The sequence below is a fragment of the Lynx rufus genome, unplaced genomic scaffold (assembly GCF_022079265.1).
Source record: "Lynx rufus isolate CCGP_SWC_20201006 ecotype Redwood Valley unplaced genomic scaffold, mLynRuf1.p SCAF_16, whole genome shotgun sequence".
In the NCBI taxonomy this organism is placed as follows: Eukaryota; Metazoa; Chordata; class Mammalia; order Carnivora; family Felidae; genus Lynx; species Lynx rufus.
This window is the reverse complement of record NW_025814830.1, coordinates 22,803,197-22,823,015: the sequence shown is the minus strand read 5'-3', so window position 1 is coordinate 22,823,015 and position 19,819 is coordinate 22,803,197. Positions and strand designations below refer to the sequence as shown.

General features: G+C 47.8%; 1 protein-coding gene across 2 annotated transcripts in view; it reads left to right on the top strand.

Moving 5' to 3' along the window:
* Window positions 1-13,132, top strand: part of N4BP1 (NEDD4 binding protein 1) — a 50,329-nt gene extending 37,197 nt beyond the window's left edge. The window contains exons 4-7 of one of the 2 annotated variants that reach the window (XM_047078366.1): window positions 1,488-1,584; window positions 4,474-4,581; window positions 6,601-6,708; window positions 8,373-13,132. In XM_047078366.1, the coding sequence (XP_046934322.1) occupies window positions 1,488-1,584; window positions 4,474-4,581; window positions 6,601-6,708; window positions 8,373-8,730 (671 nt within the window). In that variant the 3' untranslated portion in view covers window positions 8,731-13,132. The remainder of the gene's footprint in view (window positions 1-1,487; window positions 1,585-4,473; window positions 4,582-6,600; window positions 6,709-8,372) is intronic. The other variant, XM_047078367.1, reaches the window with a different exon arrangement.
* Window positions 13,133-19,819: the final 6,687 nt, after the last annotated feature.

Below are 19,819 nucleotides of genomic sequence, written 5' to 3'. Positions count from 1 at the left end.
TAATGAGTTTGCTTACAGTGGCAACTCATACTCCTTAGAGCAGAGCCACATGCTACAGTGGCAGCAGCTTGAAAAACAAAATTGTAAATCTTTTGGACCCTGTGAAACATCAGTTGAAGAGAGTGTTACAGCATAAGAAGTGCTTAGGGGAAGGATGGAAAGTTTTAACATAGTTGTTTACGTGGAAAGTTATATTAGAGTTCCTTATACATCACAAAAATTTTCCTGACTTTCTAAAAAGTAGTTTAAATATGTCTTTCCATTAGTCTGGACTTTTGCCTCATTAAATAGTCTTTTCTAAAATGGTCACTTGATAAATTTGGAAACCCTCAAAGACAATGTTTTCTGAACAGTCTGTTTTTAATAGTTTAATGTAAATTATGTCTGTTAATTGTGTGATACTGCATGGCTGACTGCAGGCCACACACGGGATGTTTAAACTTACCGTGAATCATGCAGTATTCTAGAGAAACCTATTCTTACAGTTCATGATAGGGGAGTGGTGGCACGGTGTCAGGCAGCTTAGCCCACTGGTGTGCCTAGACACAAGAGGTGGATGGGAGAAGGGAGGGGGAACAAAGCTCACCCAGCATTTAAACAGGAAGTGAAACTTAGTCACTGTTGAGATGGAAATGGTAAGACCACACATTTCTCAAGTATCCCAACTTCCCTCATTTGGAGAGCGTATTTGTCTTAACAGAGAGTGCTTGAGGAATGAGGCAGAGCCACTAATTTTTGCAATAGGATCCTTGAAAGGGTCTTGCAAGCCTTCCTGTGCTGTGCATTTCTAGGACAATAAAACACGGTGTGTGCATGTTGCAGTTTAAGCCAGTGGTGAGTAATCATTGTAGGGGATGCGGGTGTGGGAATCTTAGACCCTGAGCTTTTAGCTGCTCTTTGCCCATTGACTGATTTTCTGTAATTTGGCTTTGACCCTCTTTTCTTCTGTGTCATGACCCACTCCCATGAAATATCAGTAAATGTGCAGATAACTGAGAGAGGTTGGATAAGATGCCAGCTAGAAAGATATTTTGACAGCCTCTTGGAAGGGGGACCACATCGGCCTACCTTGGGATAGGGCAGAGCCCTGTGTCCCTGCCTCTGCCTCCAGCAATGTTCCCTGCTCTACCCCACCCTCTCTCTGGGACTTAGGTCATCAGTCCCTGTCCTACTGCTTGTGATATGGCTGTGAAAATGTTCTTGATGGTAGGATTATGGTTTACTCAATTCTAGGAGCAAATGAGTTGAACTTTTTTATATTTAAAAAATAGCTAAGGTCAGTTTTTATGTTGTATTTGCCTTAGTATGTGTGTTGCTTAATTTTTTTTTTCTTCCCAATGAGTTAGTATAATTGAGTCTTGTTGAGTCAGCAGAAAAAAGGTTTTCCATAATTCTCCAAGTGAAACATTTGAGGGTGCTTTCATTTATTTAAACATATGGGAAGATAGCCTTTTTCTGAATGTGTATTCAACTTATTCCATGAACAGAACAGCACTTCTTAACCCAGCTCCAGGAGCTTGGAATATTATCTTTAACTCCTGCCCGGATGGTCTTTGGAGAAAGAATTGCTTCTCATGATGACAGGTACGAAAGGCTGTTTTCCTTACTGAGGTGGGTGTGGGATGGTGAGGAGCCCACCACCTGCTCCACTGAACCAACCATTCATGGTGCCCCTGGATCCACATACCTAGAGGACTCACTAGATTAAGGGGTTTGGAGATTTTAGTATTTATGGTCATTAAGGTTATATACTCAGTGGGGTTTTTTTGGTTTTGTTTTTTTTGTTTGTTTTTTCTGCTATACGGGTTTAAGAGCATTACATAAAATCTGTTCGGTTAGAATGTTTTTTGTTTGTATGTTTCTTAAATAAAACATGACCGAGAATCATAAGAGCGAGCAGACATTGAGTTCTCTTTTTTGGTGCATACTGAAAGTAATGTTTGTCTTGTCTTATGTGGTGACCCCAAGGATGCTTTTCAAACATTATCCATCTCCTTCTGGTTAATTTTGGCCAGTGACTTACTTTGTCATTATGCCTGAGCCCTCAGCGTTTCTTCCACATAATGAAAGATGGTCTCAGCTGACCCTAAGTGTGACAGGAGTATGTTGCATTTCTTCGGTTGGCGTGTCACTCAGAAAGCAGGTGTTAATGCATTGGAGACAACAGGCTTTAATCTGCACCTTTTACATTTTTTTCTAAAAGCTTTACTGAGCACCAACCAAGTGCAATGCACAGAGCGGGGCTTTGGGAACACACGTGATTCAGACACATTTCCTGCTGTAAGGAGTTTGTGATCTAAAGAGAAGGCACACAAATAAGTAATAGAGGGGAGTTTTGTTGTGGTTGAATAAGAGAAGGTCCTAAATATGACCAGTGGCATTAAAAACAGTTTTTCAAACTGTCCTCTTGTGGAGTGAAGTCAGTACTATTAACCCTACCAGTATCTGGAAACCTAAGTAGTGGCCGCTTGTTCTTTCCCCACCTGCATACACCCCCTTTATTTTCTTCTGGCCTGAAGCACTTAGAATGCCCTGGTGGTTTTGCCTCAGAATTCTACCAGAATAGCTCCTCACATTGAAGACAGTGTTTGGCTTGTAACGCCAACTAGTGAATGACAGTCAGATGGGTGAGAGATGAAAAGAGGGGCTCGGCAGTGGGGAAGGGGACTTGAGAAGACAGCAGGTGTTCATTCAGGAAAAGGTCTAGAGGGCCTTCTCATTGACAACCCCTTGCCCTTCTCCAGGCTGGGATGAGAGACCAGATCAGATGGGGAGAATCAGAGGTGATGTGAAGGAACAGCGTGAGAGGAAGCGAAAGGAGAATAGCTTATTGAGGCAGGGTAGGGGTGAGGAAGTGCTGGGAGACCATGTTCTGCTCCGGCTCCGTTATACTGGGCTCAGACCCTGTAGTGCTCGGGTGGAGGGGCACGTAGGCTGCTGGGCTCCTGAAGAACCTTCACCTCTCTCACACTCTGCAGCTGCACGCTTGCAGAATTTGAAGGCATATGCAAGTATGCAGACTCAATAAGCCTTTGCTTAATTTGTATGATTCTGGGTTTTTAGTGGACATGAGTCTATATATAGCATATATTTAGTACATGCACTCCGAAGCCTTACTCTTGATATTAATATCTCTGGGCAGACATCACCATTTACCATTCATGCCCACTAGGAATAATTGATAAGATATTCATTAATAAATTGAAGATTTTAAGTCCTACTTTCCAAGATGTCCTAAGCCTCTGAAACTAACAAGACTTGTTTTTTCATTCCTTTTAAGTATTCACTATCATTAATAAAAGCATTTGTTTGCACCTTCAATTCTAGTGATTCTCTTAATTTATTGTTGCATTGTCTTTGTCTGCATTGCCTTAAACAAATGTGATCACCCTGACTAAGGGATAAAACTCATCATTAGTGTCCTCACAAATCTCTCATTAAGAGATTTGACCACGAATAATCTCCAGCAGTGAAATAGAATTCTCAATACTGATTTCTTACCCTTTGTTATCACAATTTCAACTTATAAATGGCATCTGAGTGAATCTATAACTTGAACTAAACAGAATGGTGCTTCTAGACATCTAAAGTCCAAGCAGCAAGTGTGAACCTATGGATTTATTTTTTAAAAATGCAAGGCTGACTGTACCAAGCAGCTAATCTTAGAACCAGAGCACTCTAGCCTAGCAACTAAAACTTAAATTGTGATTTAGTGATTTCACAGGCTTGTCAACTCAAATTCATTCTCGACTCTAGTCCTCATGCATCATCTGATAACCACTGTCTTCTGATAATACAACTTTTCCAGAAAAATGTGTAAATTATGGTTGATCTTTTTTTTTTTTTTTTTTTTTTTTTTTTTTTTTTTTAAGATTTTAAGTAATCTCCACACACCGAGATCAAGAGTTGCATGCCTTGGGGCACCTGGATGGCTCAGTTGGTTAAGTGTCCAACTCTTGATTTTGGCGCAGGTCATGATCTCACAGTTCATGGGATCGAGCCCCACATCAGTCTCTGCACAGACAGCACAGAGCCTGCTTGGGATTCTCTCTCTCTCTCTCTCTCTCTCTCTCTCTCTCTTTCTCTCTCTCCCTCTCCCTCTCTCCCTCCCTCCTTCCCCGCTTGCACTCACTCTGTCTCAAAATAAATAAACTTAAAAAAAACAAAACAAAAAAGAGTTGCATGCTCTTCTGACTGAGCCAGCCAGGCATCCCTGGTTGAGAACATTTTTAAAAAGAGATAATAATGTATGAAAATCAAACCTTCATTTATAATCACACTAATAATTTCAGAGGTATTTGATATTTCAGACTGATCTTCAGCTGACAAGGGCTTAACTTTTCTACTTCCTAGCCATAGTTAAATTCTTTGGTGATTTTCATATGAAGAGGAAATCCTTTTGTTTTCTTATAGCGTAGCTTCTATAAGCCAGGAATGCCTGCTTGCCCATTTTAACCTCTTATATTACTATAGGTTTCTACTACACTTAGCGGACAAAACTGGTGGCATAATTGTAACAAATGATAACTTCAGAGAATTTGTGACTGAGTCAGTCTCTTGGAGAGAAATTATTACAAAAAGGTAATAATATTTTCTTTGTCTTTGGTTAAGTGTTTTTTGTTGTTTATTGTTTGGTTTGGTTTTGTGTACACCTTGGCCCTGCAGAAGGCAGTATAGGAAACCAAAGTATCATAAGACTGTGCTCCCTGTCCAAGACCATGGCTGGCCCCTCTAGGTAAGTGGGGCTCCCAGTACGAAGCAGCAAAACCAGTGGGTGACATAATGGGCATGCTGTGGTGGCTGCAGAGTGTCTTTGAGAGATCAGTGTTCCCTGGCAGAAGGCAAGAGGCACATGATTATGGCACAGTTAACTCTTGTTAACAGTGTAATCGAGCAGAAATGGCCTCCTAACTTGGCCTTGCCCTGATGCCAAGGGAGACTTTGGCAACTCAGTGGGTGTCCCTACTTGATTCAACCATGAAATACGAAGGTTGGATTTAATGACAGCTGTGATTCCAGTAAGAGGATGAGACCAAAATCCACATACTGATGAGTTTTCACTTCTTAGGAGTGGGAAGAGTATTTCTGCTTTTCAATATCTGGTGCTTTCCTTGAGCATTTACCGTCATAGTTTAATCGTCTATATTGAAAACATGTGTGAATATCATCCAAAATAACAAAGTCAAGAGTTGAGCATTCACTGATACAAGTTTTTTAGTTGTGATGATGTTCTGAATGTGTCCACCTGCCTTAAGATCAGTGAACACTGGCTTCCAGGACTTCTTGTTAACAAGCATCATCTGACTGAGTTCTGTAAAAGGCAGTAGTCTGTGATGGTGCCAGGGATGAGTCCTATATGCCACAAATCTAAAAGCATAAATCAACATACCTCAGGCTGTGTTATAACTAGTACATAACAGGTACAATTAGATATTTATTTCTGTTGGGGTTTCATAGTTGCCCCTTGTCTGATATGTGTTATTTTGCTAACTCGTTAGAGGATTTTAGAAAATAATCCTTTGCTATAAATACCCAGGTGTGAGTTAATTACTGTATGTATTTTGACCCACATGGTGTTGGAAAGCTGTTGTTGAGAGCTGAACTGAGAATTGGTCTTTGACCTTCTAGGCACAGTTAACAAGCCATTAATCTTCTAGGACATGTTTCTGTTGGACCTTTGCCCTAGACTCATTGTCAGTATTTATTGGACACTCCTCTGTGTGTAGAAGGTCTAAATGCAGTCAGGACTCAATGTTTGTACACCAGCCCATTGCTTTCAAAACTCACAAAACAAGGCAGAAACCGAGGTCTGGACAGCAAACACAAGCACTTGGCCTTTTTTCTTTATCACATCTTCCCCAGACTTGATAAATCATGATGAGATCTCAGATTTTCTTTGTTCAGATATCCTATTGTTTTGGGTTTTTTTTCTTTTCTTTCTCTTCTCTTTTCTTTTCTTTCTTTCTTTTTTTTTTTTTTTTTTTAGTTTTTTTATTTTGAGAGAAAGTGAGTGAGTGGGGGGAGGGGCAGAAAAAGAGGGAGAGAGAGAATCCCAAGCAGGCCCTGAGCTTCAGTGCAGAGCCCAATGCAGGGCTCAATCCCACGAACTGCGAGATCGTGACCTGAGCCGAAATCAAGAGTCAGATGCTTTAACCAACTGAACCACCCAGGCGCCCTGTACTGTTTTGTTTTTTTAAGAAGTTATCTTCAGTGGTTTGCCTATAGACACAACTATTCAAAAGTAAAACCTTTTTTGAGCACCTAAGCAGTGTGTCCTAAGCAGTCAGTCTTAAATCTTGTTTTCAAAGTTAGGAGAAGAAGCTGCCTCCAAAGCCCAGATAAAAATCTGAAAGTCTCGATAAGAATTGTGAGGGCCAATGATAAAAGTTTATTACTTTACTGTATTTGTATCCAAAAGAGAAATTCAGATGGCTTAACTTGGATGTGTTAGTTTTTTCCATTAGGCATGTAAGCAGCCTTACAATTTTATAGGTGACTCTTGCTTTGGAATTAGGTGGACACTTCTACTTTCTTCTCAGCTCCTGCAACAATAAAAGCTTCATGTTTTCTCCAGCATTGTAATCATTCTCTGTGTTATAGATTGCTTCAGTATACCTTCGTCGGGGATATATTTATGGTTCCTGATGACCCTCTGGGAAGAAGCGGACCTCGATTAGAAGACTTTCTTAGGAAAGAAGTCTTCCTTAGGTATTTGCTTTTTCACATTGTTTTCTGTTTACAAACTTGTTTCAGTTCTTTGTGCTTTTGTGTAAGTGATGTCTCTGAATAACTGAAGACAACACTTTTAAATTTTGTATTAGCCTTAGATTTATTGCTGGTATAATATATTTGAAAGGTAATCAAGCACACACCCCAAAGACCATGTCTTCATTTATGGTCCTTTGGTTTTAATCCTAGGAGAGGGTGGGGAGCCAAGCTTTGTATAGGTCTAAAAAGACAAAGCAGATTTTGCTGACTGCCACTTATGAGCAAACGCCACTTAGGTTCATTATGTATACGTGAATATCCTCTTATATTCACTTTCCAAGGTTATTTGCTTTAAATTTGTGATGTTCCTGTTAATTTATTTACTATTCAGGAATCACTACCCGGGGAACTTTCTGTCTCCACTAAATGGAGAAGCCAGTATTTCATATTGATCTGAAATTGATTTGATAGTTGACATTTTCTTTGTTTTAGTTGGGTTTTTAAAGATAAGTTGCTGGTGGTTATATCTGTTTTCAGAATTCTTGGGTAATGGACACTGTTAACTAAAGTATCGTATGTGCCTAACTGACAGATAGTATAACCTGGTGACAGGCAGCTGATCTTTTTTATTTATAACCAGATCCCTTGGGGATTCTAGATTTGGATTTGGGGTAGTTCACACAGAGGTATCTTCCACAGAGGAGACGAGTGCAGTTTCAGCTCCCTGGGTCTTAGGAATCATTTCTCTTCTGAGCCTTTGGGTTTTATTACATAGAATGAGGGCTTAGTTCCCAAAGGTTCTGCTTCTCTGCCTACGCTCAGAGAATGGCAGCCATTTTAACATCTGCTGGGTGTCAGTGCATCTCCACTGGGCATTTAAGATCTGGCACCTGTGTGCAAGCATCAAGGCCTGCGGGTCAGGCTTAATGGGAAAGAGAGTTCTCTGGCTCCTTCTTCACCTCAGCAGCCTGGCAGCAGGGTCTGCCCTGCCCGTGCACTTAATCACTCTTTACAATGTGTTAACAAATTGAGTGAGGAGTTAATAATAACTCCACTCACCAAGGAACTAACTTTTGAAGTTAGTTGAGCTTTTGAAATTGGAAAAAGTGTTCGGCCAGCCCCATTTCTCAGCTGCAAGCCCAAGTCACCTGGGAAACTTCTTTAAAAAGACAGATGCCCTTTACACACACTCACACATACTCATGAGTGTATGGGTTGTGGGCACCGACACCTCGCCCAGACTGGTGAGGGCGGAGGGGGGGGGGGGCAACAGGTATCCGTAGTGGCTGCCTCTGCCCAAAGGAGTCCCTTTTTCTAATCCCTATCAACCAGGGCCCCACACAGAATTAGTCTCCAGAAGAGTAAGACCCTGTTGTCTGTGTCTTTTGAAAGCTCTCAGGTGATTCTGGCACATCCTGGCTTAGAGCCAACAGTTGGCTGGGGTCCATTCTTGCAGCTGCAAACCTAGGAGGGTGGTGTAGCTCATGATGAGCTGTCATTTCCCATCATGACTGGTCTGGAGATGGTGTAGTTGTCATCCCTGTGGACCCCTCTGTAGCCAGCTTGCCTTCAGAAGTCATGGAGCAGCACGGCCTCAAGGTCAGCAGCAGGTCTCTCATTCATTTATCTTACAGCCTGACTCACCAGACTCATTCCATTCACAGAGATATGCAGCCCCTGCTCAATGCCTTGCCAAATGTGGGCATATTTGACGCCAGCTTCAGAGTCCCTGGGGCCCAGGCAGCCAGCACCAGCCACCAGCCTCCAGCCCGGATTCAGGGTGCCCCACCTAGCCACTGGCTCCCTCAGCAGCCCCGCTTCCCAGTTCTGTCGAACCTTCCCAGTATGCAGCAGAACGTGCCCATGCCAGCACAGAGGTCTCCTGCAGAAACCAGCGAGCTGAGGGAAGCCCTTCTGAAGATCTTCCCTGATTCCGAGCAGAGACTGAAAATCGACCAGATATTGGTGGCCCACCCATACATGAAAGACCTGAACGCACTGTCTGCCATGGTGTTGGACTGAAGGCCACACTCGAGCTAGTGTCTGCACGTGGCAGCAGGAAGCGACATAATGTGAAGAGACCGATTTCCCAGTGGAAATGCTATTGTAGTATATAGAAAAGAAAACAGATGTTTTGTGTATAAAAAAATCTGGGTTTTCAAAACCAGCTTTTTCTATATATAAATTATGCTGCTATTACAGATTTAACATTTTCTGTAAAAGGAAAGTACATTTTCTGCCTGTTCAGAACTGTTTAATAGCAGTTACTCTTGAGTGTATTTACATTTTTATGTTTTTTAAACTATTTTCCTTAAAGCTGAAAATATTGACAAATGGATATGAGTAGCCTTTCTAAATAAAAAAAAAAAAAAAAAGTTGCTTTCTTAGGGAAAGCAAGACCTCTTAAAGTATATTTTCTTGAGATGACTATGTAACGTCCACTAACATGAAGTGTGCTCATCCCTCCCGGTCTCCTCTGCCCTCACCCCTGGAATTAGAGTCGTAGGAGTTGGGTTTGCTCCTGTGGGTCTTTTGTTGGAGCCATTTGTGAGAGTGGGCAGGTGGTGCCACTAGATGGCACCTGTGCCTAGCCATTGTTAATGACCAGGGCACAGTTAGACTCCCAGAATGTCAGGGCAAGAAGAAACTTCAGAACTCATGTAGTCCCACCCTACTTCCCCTCCCACCCTGAAGAAGAGGGAACTGAGGCTCAGTGTGCTCATGTCTGCACATGCCCAGGTCCACAGCCGTAGAGCAGCTGGGCAGGGACCAGACTCCTTGTCCAGTGCTCTGACATGCTCACCAGGCTGAGGCCTCGCTATACCTGACCTGACTCTAGAAGTCATGTCTTAGCCTCTGAAAATAATAGTGGGATGTGAAGAAATTTAACAAAGAGCCCCATCGTTACAGTAATCTTGTGTCCACATCATGGGAGATACAACCCATGTGAAGTTTATACAGCTTTGCCAAAAGTGGTTTTCTATTCTCAAGAATGACCCTAAGCCAATAAATAGCATTAGTAGCTGCCATGAGGGCTCAGAGCCCCTTATTTATTTTTCCTGTGTTTGTCTTTTTAGTGTTCTTCTAAGCTGCCCTTCCTGTGAGTGAGTCTATCTCAGAATTGGTATCTTAGTATTGTGTTTTCAGTGTTGTTCAAATTCTGTGTCAGTGAAGTTCTTTTCCTGGATAATTATTCTTAACATCTTTACTGTTCTCTGGACTTTCAAAGGGCTTTGTATTTTATACCTGTTCTCTTCCCAGGCTGCTCACGGTCAGTTTTTTATCTGCCCTGTGGGTCACGTCTCTCCCAGACCCCAGAAACAGCTGCTGAGGACTCAGTGCTGGTTTGTTTTTCATAGTGAAGGGACTTTTTTGGCCATGAGCAGAGCTGGTGACTCCCCAGGAGGCTCCCTCCAGGTGTGTTTGACCTCTGTATCCCTCCAGGGATGAATCCAGAGTCCTCCAGGTGGCTGGACTTACACTTCAATCATGTTTTCTCCCCGATGCCTTTAAGATGCTTCCTGACGAGGAACTGGTTGTCCACTGCCTTTTGGGGGCAGGTTGCCAGAGTCACCCACCCAGTTGTGGATGGAGACTGGAGGTGGCCAGGAAGTGACTCAGTCACAGCCCTTGTGCCTCATCTTCAGAACTGGTGGTTTGTAAAAGTGTGGCAGACGTGTGAGGGCTAGGGCTGTCTCGTAGTTACTCTGACCTTCTGGGTTGAGGTTTGGTCTGACAGTGTTGCCAATCCAGTATTTCTCTAATGTTCAGAAAAGGACCCGGGGGTAAGCCTTGATGGCTGAGGCTTAGCCACACAGGTCTTCCTGAAAGGGGACTAAGCCTCCACTGATGCCGGGTGGGGCTGGCTAGGCCTGGGGTTCCAGAGTTTCCTAGGCTCTAGACGTGACTTGACCTTTGAGCTTTGTATCATGTAAGCCTCTGTATTCTCAGTATTGTTTCTGAGGGCTCTACCTGCCCCTTTCCTCTTTCTGGGCGTGGGAAGGAAGGATGCAGGAGACTAAGTGGGTTAATTCCTTCCTTTGATAAATTACAACATCAAACATAAGTCACAGTTCTTTCTGAAAATCATCAGCTTTAGTTAAATTTAGTATTTAAAAGCTCAATTTTCAGACCATTAAAAAAAGTCCTTCAGCCTTCTGTTAATATTAAGCTCAGTGTTGATGCTACTCAAATGTTTCTTGATGGTCTGCCCCCAGCAGTGGATTTTTGAGCCACCTTGGCAGTGTCAGCAATGCATCATCATTTTGTAACTCCTCAGGGGGTTACAGAGTGTGGTGCCTCTGCGTCCTGTATTTCCCGGCATTCCCGTGAAGGAGGTGGCCTGGCAAGGATGCACCTTATTTGGTACACTGGCATCTGGTGCTCAGAGAGGTTGTCCGGGGTCAGAGAATAAGTAGATAGTGATGCGGGATGATTCCCAGGCCTGCATTCTTCCCAGGCCCCGGCTCCCCGCTCTGGGAGAAGAAAGCCTTGTTTGACCTTTCTGTCAAGTACCCTGTGTTTGAGACCCAGTAGGCTGCTGGCTAGAAAACAGTGGGAAGGCGTCTCAGCCATCCCGGATGACAGGTCAGCTTTGTCTGGCAGACTCAGCTGTGGTGTGGAGGTGTTGCTGGGGACTCAGGCCTGTTGCAGCTTTTGGTCTCTGAGAGGAGGGATGGGGTCTTGCTTAGGTTTGTCGTGGCACATGTGGAGTATGAGTCACAGAGAAAGCTGTGCTCTCTGTGATTGCTCCTAGCACCCTCCCCCACCACAGGAGATGCCCCAGGCACAGGGCCCCCTGAATTTGGGCCTTGGCACCATTCTCCCTCAGCTTCCAGCTGTCCACCAGCACTCCCAGGTCCTCCCCTGTCCTTCCTTCCCATGTCCCTCTCCTCTCCTCTCCTCACTGTGGTCTGTTTGGTCAGTCACTGACTCCTGCCATTTGTTTCTTCATTATCTACCTCCCCATCATTCTCCATTATTACAGCTTGGCTCCTGTAGTAAAATCACCCGATTTCCCCTAAGAATCCTCTCCATGCATTGCTGCTCTCCCTCACCTTCCCACTCTTCACTTCCTTATTTGCAAACTTGACCTTCATCCCACCCACTGCCTGAAATAGTCTAGGAGAAGTCATCAGGGACCAGTAATTGCCGAATTAGAGGCCTTTTCTCAATACTTAATCTTCGTGTCCACCCTCAGTGACCAGAATACTTGACATTGTGGCCCTTACTTTCCTCCTTTTCTGAAATTTCCCTCCCAAATGTTCCTCATTCTTTTCTATTCTTTTACCTAAAGGCCAGTCCTCAAGACCCTTTTCTTTCTTGACAGGTAGTCAAACTTCAGACCAGCCATGGACTTGTGATGGGGAGGGCGGCTCTTGCTAAAAATGCGGATTACTAGGCACAACCCCCAGGGCTCTTTATTCAGTGGCCCTGGAGTAAAGCCCAGAAATTGGAGACATCAGCAAGCTCCTTGGGTGTTTCCCACACAGGCTGTCCAGGGACCACGTTGTGAGAAACTGTACTCACCCTTAATGGTCATTAACTCCAGCTTCCTTCCTCCCTCCCTAACTTCCCTGCCTCCACATGTCCCCTCTGGGCAGTGACTTCCAGTCCCACCTCTAGGCCTGCCATTCAGAAATGCGTTTCTAGCATGACTGGAAACCCTGTGACATCCTCAGACTCGCTCCCCAGACCCTCAGCCTGCTTCTGTTCCTTGCTGTCCTTTCCCACCCCACCCTGCCACAGCGTTCCCTCATCCACCTTGTCCTTGTCCTGCCAGTGCCCAGCAGTCATTCTCTCATGCTCTCAGGCAGCCCCTGATCAGTCAGCCCACCCCACCCTCCCAGACCCCAGCGTGCTCCCAGATTTATCTTCCAGAAATGCATTGCTGGTCACAAACCATCCTATTCAGTGATCTTCAGTGCCTCTTGGCCAGAGCACCAAGCTCAGCCCTCCCTGAGCGTAGTATCCGTGCTGTCCTCGTGGCCACGTGTGACTGCCCACTTTGAATAGCCCTTCCCCAGATGCTCACTGCAGCCCACACACGTTTCCTCAGTTTCCTGTGGGCTCCTGCCTCTGTGTGCACCTCTTTTTCTCTGCTAGAGATGCCCTTTCTCCCAAATGGCTTCCCCCTCAATGACCCAGTCTCCTGCCTTCTCTTTGTGCCCTTGCCTGTGCTTCTGGCCAGAAACAACCCTGTGGCACTCTGTGACCCACAGCGCTTGTGTCTCGCTTTTGGCACCTGCCGCACTGGCCGGTATCATTGCAGCTGATTGTGTACTGTGTCTCACCTCCCTTTCTAGACTGTGAGCTCCTCGCGGGCAGGGACCGTCTATGTTCACTCTTTGTATTTCCCATGGCACCTAGCACAGTGCCTTGCACTTAATAGGTGCTCAATAAACGTCTGCTCAACTGAACTGGACGACATTGCCTTCTTGACTGTGGTGTCTGGCAGCCGATAAAACCTTAAGAAGTCACATTGTCCACGTTTGCATCCGGGAACCCACCACTATGCTGCGGTCTACTGCAGATGGGGTGTCTGCCTGGCTTTCCCCTTCTCTACAAGGCCCCAACACACCATGCGGTCCAGGGCTGAGCTGTGGACAAGCCGAGCCAAGCAGTGTGCTCTGACTTCCTGCCCGCAGCCTGGCCAGGGGCAGACACCTGGCCCAAGCGAGTCCAGTCAAAGCCACTCCTTGGTCTTCTCCCCTCTGCTGGTGGATCCAAGGAATTTCACGCCCAGATCTGTTAGAGGCCACTTCCTGCCATGGGGGAATCTGTCTCTCGTAGACCCAAGATTCCTGGGGCGGGAGTGCCAGGTTCCTGTTGTCATAGGAGCCTGGTGGCACCCATGCCCTTCCTCAGATGTTGAGATGCCCCATTATTCTAATGCACCTCCCTTTGCTTAATTTCAAGTTGGATTTATGGCCCTTAAAGTCCAGAGTCTTGAGTAAAATAGTTACCACTGCCCCTACACTCAGCAGATTAAATGGGAGAGGCTTCTCATACCTTTAGAAAGATCCCGAAGACTGGTGCAAAGTGAACTTTGGGAGTGTTCACCCCCATCAGAAAATGGTAAGAGGCTGACAGGTCCTGACTTACTTGAAACTTTCCCTTCCTTCAACCTCCAAGAGAGCTCCACCCCCACCTTCAAGCAGGCTGTTTCCTGCTGCTGCTTTTCCTCTTCAGCATCCCCACTTCCTCTTGAGGCTGTCTGAAAAATTCCCTGACGTGAATTTCTTTGCTCAGTTCCCCAGCTGGGCAGAGACTAGGCGTGTCCAGAGTTAGGCCCTCCCGTACCCTTCCATATCCCCTGGGTAAAACAGGCGTGATGGAATCATGCTTCCTACTCCAGGGGCATTGTGCAGAATAGGTGTATTCAGACCCGGGAAGCGTCCAGGACAGTGCCTGACGCAGCCCCATTCAGTAACTGCTAAGACTGTGGCTCTGATGGGCAGCAACCCCTCTAGGGCACCCATAGTGTTCACACCCTTACAGTTTGTCCCACATCTCCTAAGAGAGGTCCAAGAGCTTGTCTCCAGTTGCTCAGAGAGCCCATCTTCCAGATTCTGAATGCTCTCCTGTCCCTGCCGACTCACTAGGAGTGTGGACCGGACTTCCTTGGAGCCTCCACAGGGCCATGGACACCCAGCTGTGACCTAGAGAGGGCACTGCTGCTAAAAGGCACCCAGGAGGACCCTTCCACTGTCCCCACGAGGAGGGAAGAGAGGGAAGTGGGCAGAACTGTGCCTGGCCACAGAGTGCATGAGAAGGCAGACCCTGCGCTCACCATGCCTGGTTCTGTCTTGTGGCCCTCACGACCCTCTGGGGCCTCTGGGGGAGGGGGGGGAGCTAGAGCACAGGGCTAGCAAGAGATTTCACAATTCTCCAGGTCAGCGTGTCCGGGATTCAGGATTTGAACAACAGGCCATTGCACCTTCCCCAGAGGTGATGTGGCAGCCAGAATGGCTCTTGAGATGGACGCCCTGCCCCCACCCAGTGAACAGAATCAGGCTGTGACCTGGGTCAAGATTGTCAGTCTGCTTAGCAGAGAGACTGTGGAAGGAAGCTTCTGCCTCCCGCCTTCCTGCGCAGTGGGCCCATGTCCAGCGCTGGTCCTGAGGGAGGGTGCTGAGAGCAGAGTTTTAAAAAGGAAAAGCTGACCAGCTCTGTCCAGAGTGAGCTCATGTGTGCGTCCTACCCACCTTCCATTTAGGGGATGCAGGTCAGTAAAAGGACCTGTGATAGTTTTTGAAAGCAGCAGCATTTTTCACAGCTCCAGTTCCTGTCCTCTGACGTCTGTAGCTCCAGATGGGTGACGGTCATTGGCAAGCAGGGTTTTCCAGGATCAGGGCAAAGGTGCCCACAGCCAGTGCTGGCCCAGGGGCCTCGGGACATCTTGAATTGGCCCCTCCCACTGGACTCTGTCCCCTCCCACTGGGCTTTCCTTCTCATCCCCACCAGGGCCCCAGGGAGCCCTGCTGGGCCTCAGCCTGAAACCCAGTCTGGGGTCAGCCTGAGCAGGCCCTGCCCTTCCCAGTCCCTTCCCAGAGAGGAGGCCGCCCTGAACAGAATGCGTTTGTCTGCCGGCCTGTCTGGCTGTGGTGTCCTTCTAGGGTTTCATCCACCAAAACAGGCCGCAGGAAGAAGCCCTCCGTCAGTCACCAGCAAGGAGCTGTGGATGCTGCTGGGCTCCCATGCCTTCCCCAGACCAGAGTCTCTCCACACTAGCCAGCCTCTCCCCTTGCCAACCCTGCACATGCCACTGTCTCTCCAGGATGGGCGGGGAGCCATGCTTCCTCCCCGCAGGTCTCCTAGGGCTAAGGGACCTGCCGCCCAGCCAGTATGGGGTGGGGGTGGAGCAGGAGCCCCTGACACCCACATCCTTCTCTGCCTGCTTCTGCTTCCCACCCCTGTGTGATTCCTCCATCTGCCCTGTTCACCAGCGGTCCTTGAGTGGCTGCTGTGTGCAGGGCACAGTGCTGGGGGGAAGGGAACGGCCAGATGGCCCCTTTTCTTTTGTTTTTTTTTGTTTGTTTATTTGTTTTTTAATGTCTATTTTTGAGAGAGAGCATGAATGGGGGAGGAACAGAGGGAGAGGCACAGAATCCAAAGCAGGCTCCAGGCTCTGAGCTGTCAGCACAGACCCTGACTCAGGGCTCAAACTCACTGACCTGAGCCAAAGTCAGATGCTTAACCAACTGAGTCACCCACGCACCCCCAGATGGCCCCCTTTCTGATCCAGCCCTGGCCTTGAGGGCGAGGGGCCTGCTCTGGCACTTCCTACTGTGTGACCTTCACAAGGCTACTCAACCTCAAGGCTACTCAACCTGAATAGAAGTGATGATGCCTGGAGCCGGTGGTTTGCAGCCCTGGCTGCACATTTGAATCACCTGTAGGGAGAGCTTCTAAAAGTCTTGTGCCCAGGCCACACCCCAGACTACTGAGATAAGAAGTTCCATAATTCCCCAATTGCCCCCGTGTGCCCTCGTTGCAAACCAACACCTCACCAGAGAGTTGTTGCAACCAGGATGTAATCCTAAGTAACAGCCTGACCCCTGGGAGAGTTCTTCCCTTTCCTGACACCACCCCCTCCAATGTTATGAACGTGTGCTGAAGGCCTGTCAGTGCCCCTTACACTGTACACAGGTCCCGTAATTCTTCCTCCTCAAGGCCTCATCTTACCTTTGGTGTTTTTCAAACCCAAGACACCACAAAGGCAGGACCCTCCTGTTTCTGGGTCTGACCTTGATTTTCCCCCACCCTCAGCCCAGCTGTATGTCCACTTGCTGGCAGAAGCTGGCTCTGATTACATCCCAGGACAGTTTTGAAGGAGAACGAAGGGAGGGGTGCACCTGGCACCCACTGAGCGTGCAAGTTTCTTCACGATGCCCATCACACATACCCCCAAATACCCTAGTCACTGTCCAACACAGCCCAGACAGGGCCTGGCAGTCCAGAGGGGTCAGCACACACTGTCAAGGACAGAACTTGTCCAACCCGGGAGAACTATTCACAGTGTGTACAGAGGCCGCTGGCCTGGGTTCCCACAAACATCAGCCATTAGGTGAGGCAAGATAGTATTAGATCTTATTCCAGCACTGGTTCTCTCTACTGCCTCCCTGGAAAAGTGCTTTCTAGTTGTCTGACATGTGCAGGTGCAGCCCCAGACCAGGAGCGTTGGCATGGAGGACCGGCCTGAGCACCATGTACCCAGGAATGTTCCATTGAGGCAGGGATGGTGGAGAGTGACTGCTGGAGTCACGTGGTTCCTTGATCCCAGATTCCTGGCCCTGAGAAGGCACTGGGGATAGCTGGTAGGAAGAGGTTCTCCTCCACCACAGAGATGGCCTCTGTAGACGTGGTGGTCTGGACTTGAGCCAGGACCCAAGGGACCAATCAGTCCTATCACCTGGGACCAGAATTCCATGCACTTCCCCAGTATCAGGAAAACACATTTGTTCCTCTTTGGGGAAAAGTCAGGTTGGGTTTGGGGAAGCAAAGATTTATCCATAATCATGACTTAATGTATTACCTCCACTCAAGAGAGTTCCTTAACTCTTCTGAGCCTCAGTTTCCCCTATCGTAACTGGATTTTGTAAGACAATACCTGTCATCAGCTTCCATCTGGTAAGGCCTGTATTAATTAGTGTGGGCTAGCTGACGTACAGAACAATATGCAAATCATAAATAGGCAGCTCACTGAACCGAGTGCACCACATCGCCAGTACCTAGCTGGAGAAACAGAAATTTTCAGCCCTCCAGAGACCTCCCCACCACCACCAAGGTAACCACAGCCTTGACTTTGAACAGGCTGTAGGAAGGTTCCACTCACCTTCTTCCTCCTGTGCAGGGCAGACCAGGACGTAAAAAGAGAAAGAGCAGAAAGGCCGGGTTGCAGGCCCCCTGTGGGTGATACCTGATTCAGGGAGCCCATGGCCATTGGCATTTCCAGAATGTCCTCCAGGGCTTCACCAGCTGGCCCCTGACGAGGGGACCCAGGTGGGACCCCTGGAAAGCAAATCTACAAAAACCACTTGTGCATGGCTTTTCAAGAAAATTTTTTTTCTTTTCTTTAAAAATTGTGTGCAGTTTTCAGGATAACATGCCCATTTGGTGGGCCAGAGAAAGGTAGCAAAAGGAAGGCTGTTTCATATTTTTAAAGTTGGAACATGTGAGACTAGCCGTCCAGCTGGCCTGGGCTCCAGGGTCTTTCTCGGTGCCCTGCCTTCCCTCGCCCCCTCTGTGCAGGGGGGGCACTCCCGTCCTGTGCTCTCCTAGTTATTGCATCCAACTGTCTGAGCAGAAACTGACTTCCAGATTCGTGCAGCTGCTCTCTGGATGCCTGTCATTGGGGACGAAGGTGGAAGTCTTCGCCCCTGCCACCCCAAACCCAACTTATCTCAAGTCAAAGGCACCCCTGTTCTGGTCCCAGCTCTGCTGTGGCCGCAGCAAGGTCACCAAGGTCAGTGATTGCACCGCTGATGACTGGTCGGCCGTGAGACCCATGGAAGTATGAATACTGAGATTTGGGAGAGGTGATTGTCCAGGCATCAGCTCCCAGCCCACTCCTCCAAGAAGCCTCCCGGAGAGCCCCTGCCCCCAGCTCAACAGCCCTGGACTGCTTGCATGGGCGGGCACAGGGAGCACAGTGTGAACAAGGCAGCACGGTCTCCATCCTCATGGAGCTTGTGGCCCTGGTCACCTGGGCAGCCTGGGTCCCTTCCTGGCCAGCATCTCCCATTACTCCCTTGGAGGCAAGGGGCGTGGGTAGTAAGCAGGGCTAAATGTTGCACTTCTCCTATATGTTTCTATCCAGAAACTTGGTTGCAAGAACAGACGCCCTCTCAACCTGCTGAAACAGAAGCAGATTTCTCAGGAGTGGGGTCTGGAACCAGGAGGTGGACTTTTGTCACTGCGGACCACATGCCCCCCTCCCTCTCTCCTGTCTCCTTCCCCCAGTGGGTTTGCTTATTTGCCTCTTTCCGCAGCAGACCCAGCTTCCCTGCTTCTCTGTGCTTGTAGCAAAAATGTCTGTGCCAAGCCACTCAGGCCTCACTCACACTTCCAAACTCTGCACCAGGACTATGTAAAATCACCACTTCCTCCCTACAGGAGGTAGAATCTGAGGAGCCAGCTTGCATCAAGCAGTCCATTCCTCGCCAACCAGTGTATGGCCCAGGTATGGAGGGGCAACCACAGAATTATAACAATCACAACTCACCTTCCCTGAGCTCCTGCTATGTGCCCAGCACTGTGGGAAACCCAGTACGCACCAGTGGACTCTCTGAACCAAAGTAACTATGCTCCTATGTTACAAAGGTTACCCCAGCTCTGAGTCCAGAACCAAGTCCCATACCTGGCTGGGGCCGCACGAGACCAGAGCTGTCCCTGCTCTGAGCATGATGGATGCACCACAAGCAATGACAAGGCCCCAGGGAGGTGAGACACTGAGATGACAAGGGGTGACAGCTAAGTGCTCCCAGAGCAAGAGTCAGGTGAGACCAAGACAACCCAAGGAGGTGCCTAATAGCAAGCTTCACAGGGATATTTGGGACAGTGGTTTATTGAAGGAGTTTCTCAGAAGGAGGAGAGGGAGGGAGGTGGGATAGGCCAGGGGACAAAGATCAGCAAGGACACGGTCTCAGCAGAGGTGGCTTCACCTGACTCCACAGGAAGCCGTGGGGCATGAGATGCAGTAGTTAGTCCCACCTTGAGATAGGAGGACAGCCATGCACCATGAAGAGTCAGTCATGGAGTGTAGCCATCCACACAGGCATCCCCTCTGTGGTCATCAGCCAGCACTTGCATCAACGGGTGGACACCCCAGCCCAGGAACAAGGCTGTGGCACCACCACATCCCCTTGAATGTAGCTCCAGCAGCTCTCAGCACCCACTGCTTCTGGCATTGAGTTCACTCCAGTGGGCACAACACCTCCAGAACTCTGCGGTCCTGATGTCGGAGTGGGGGAGGTGGGTGTTTCAAGGGAGGTCGGTGGGACAAACTGCTGCAGCTCCTCCAGAGGCCATAACTGGTTCTCATTACCTCACTCTTGCATGACCCATGCCGACTATCTCATCCCTCTGCTGGCCTAGGTGGCTCATCTGC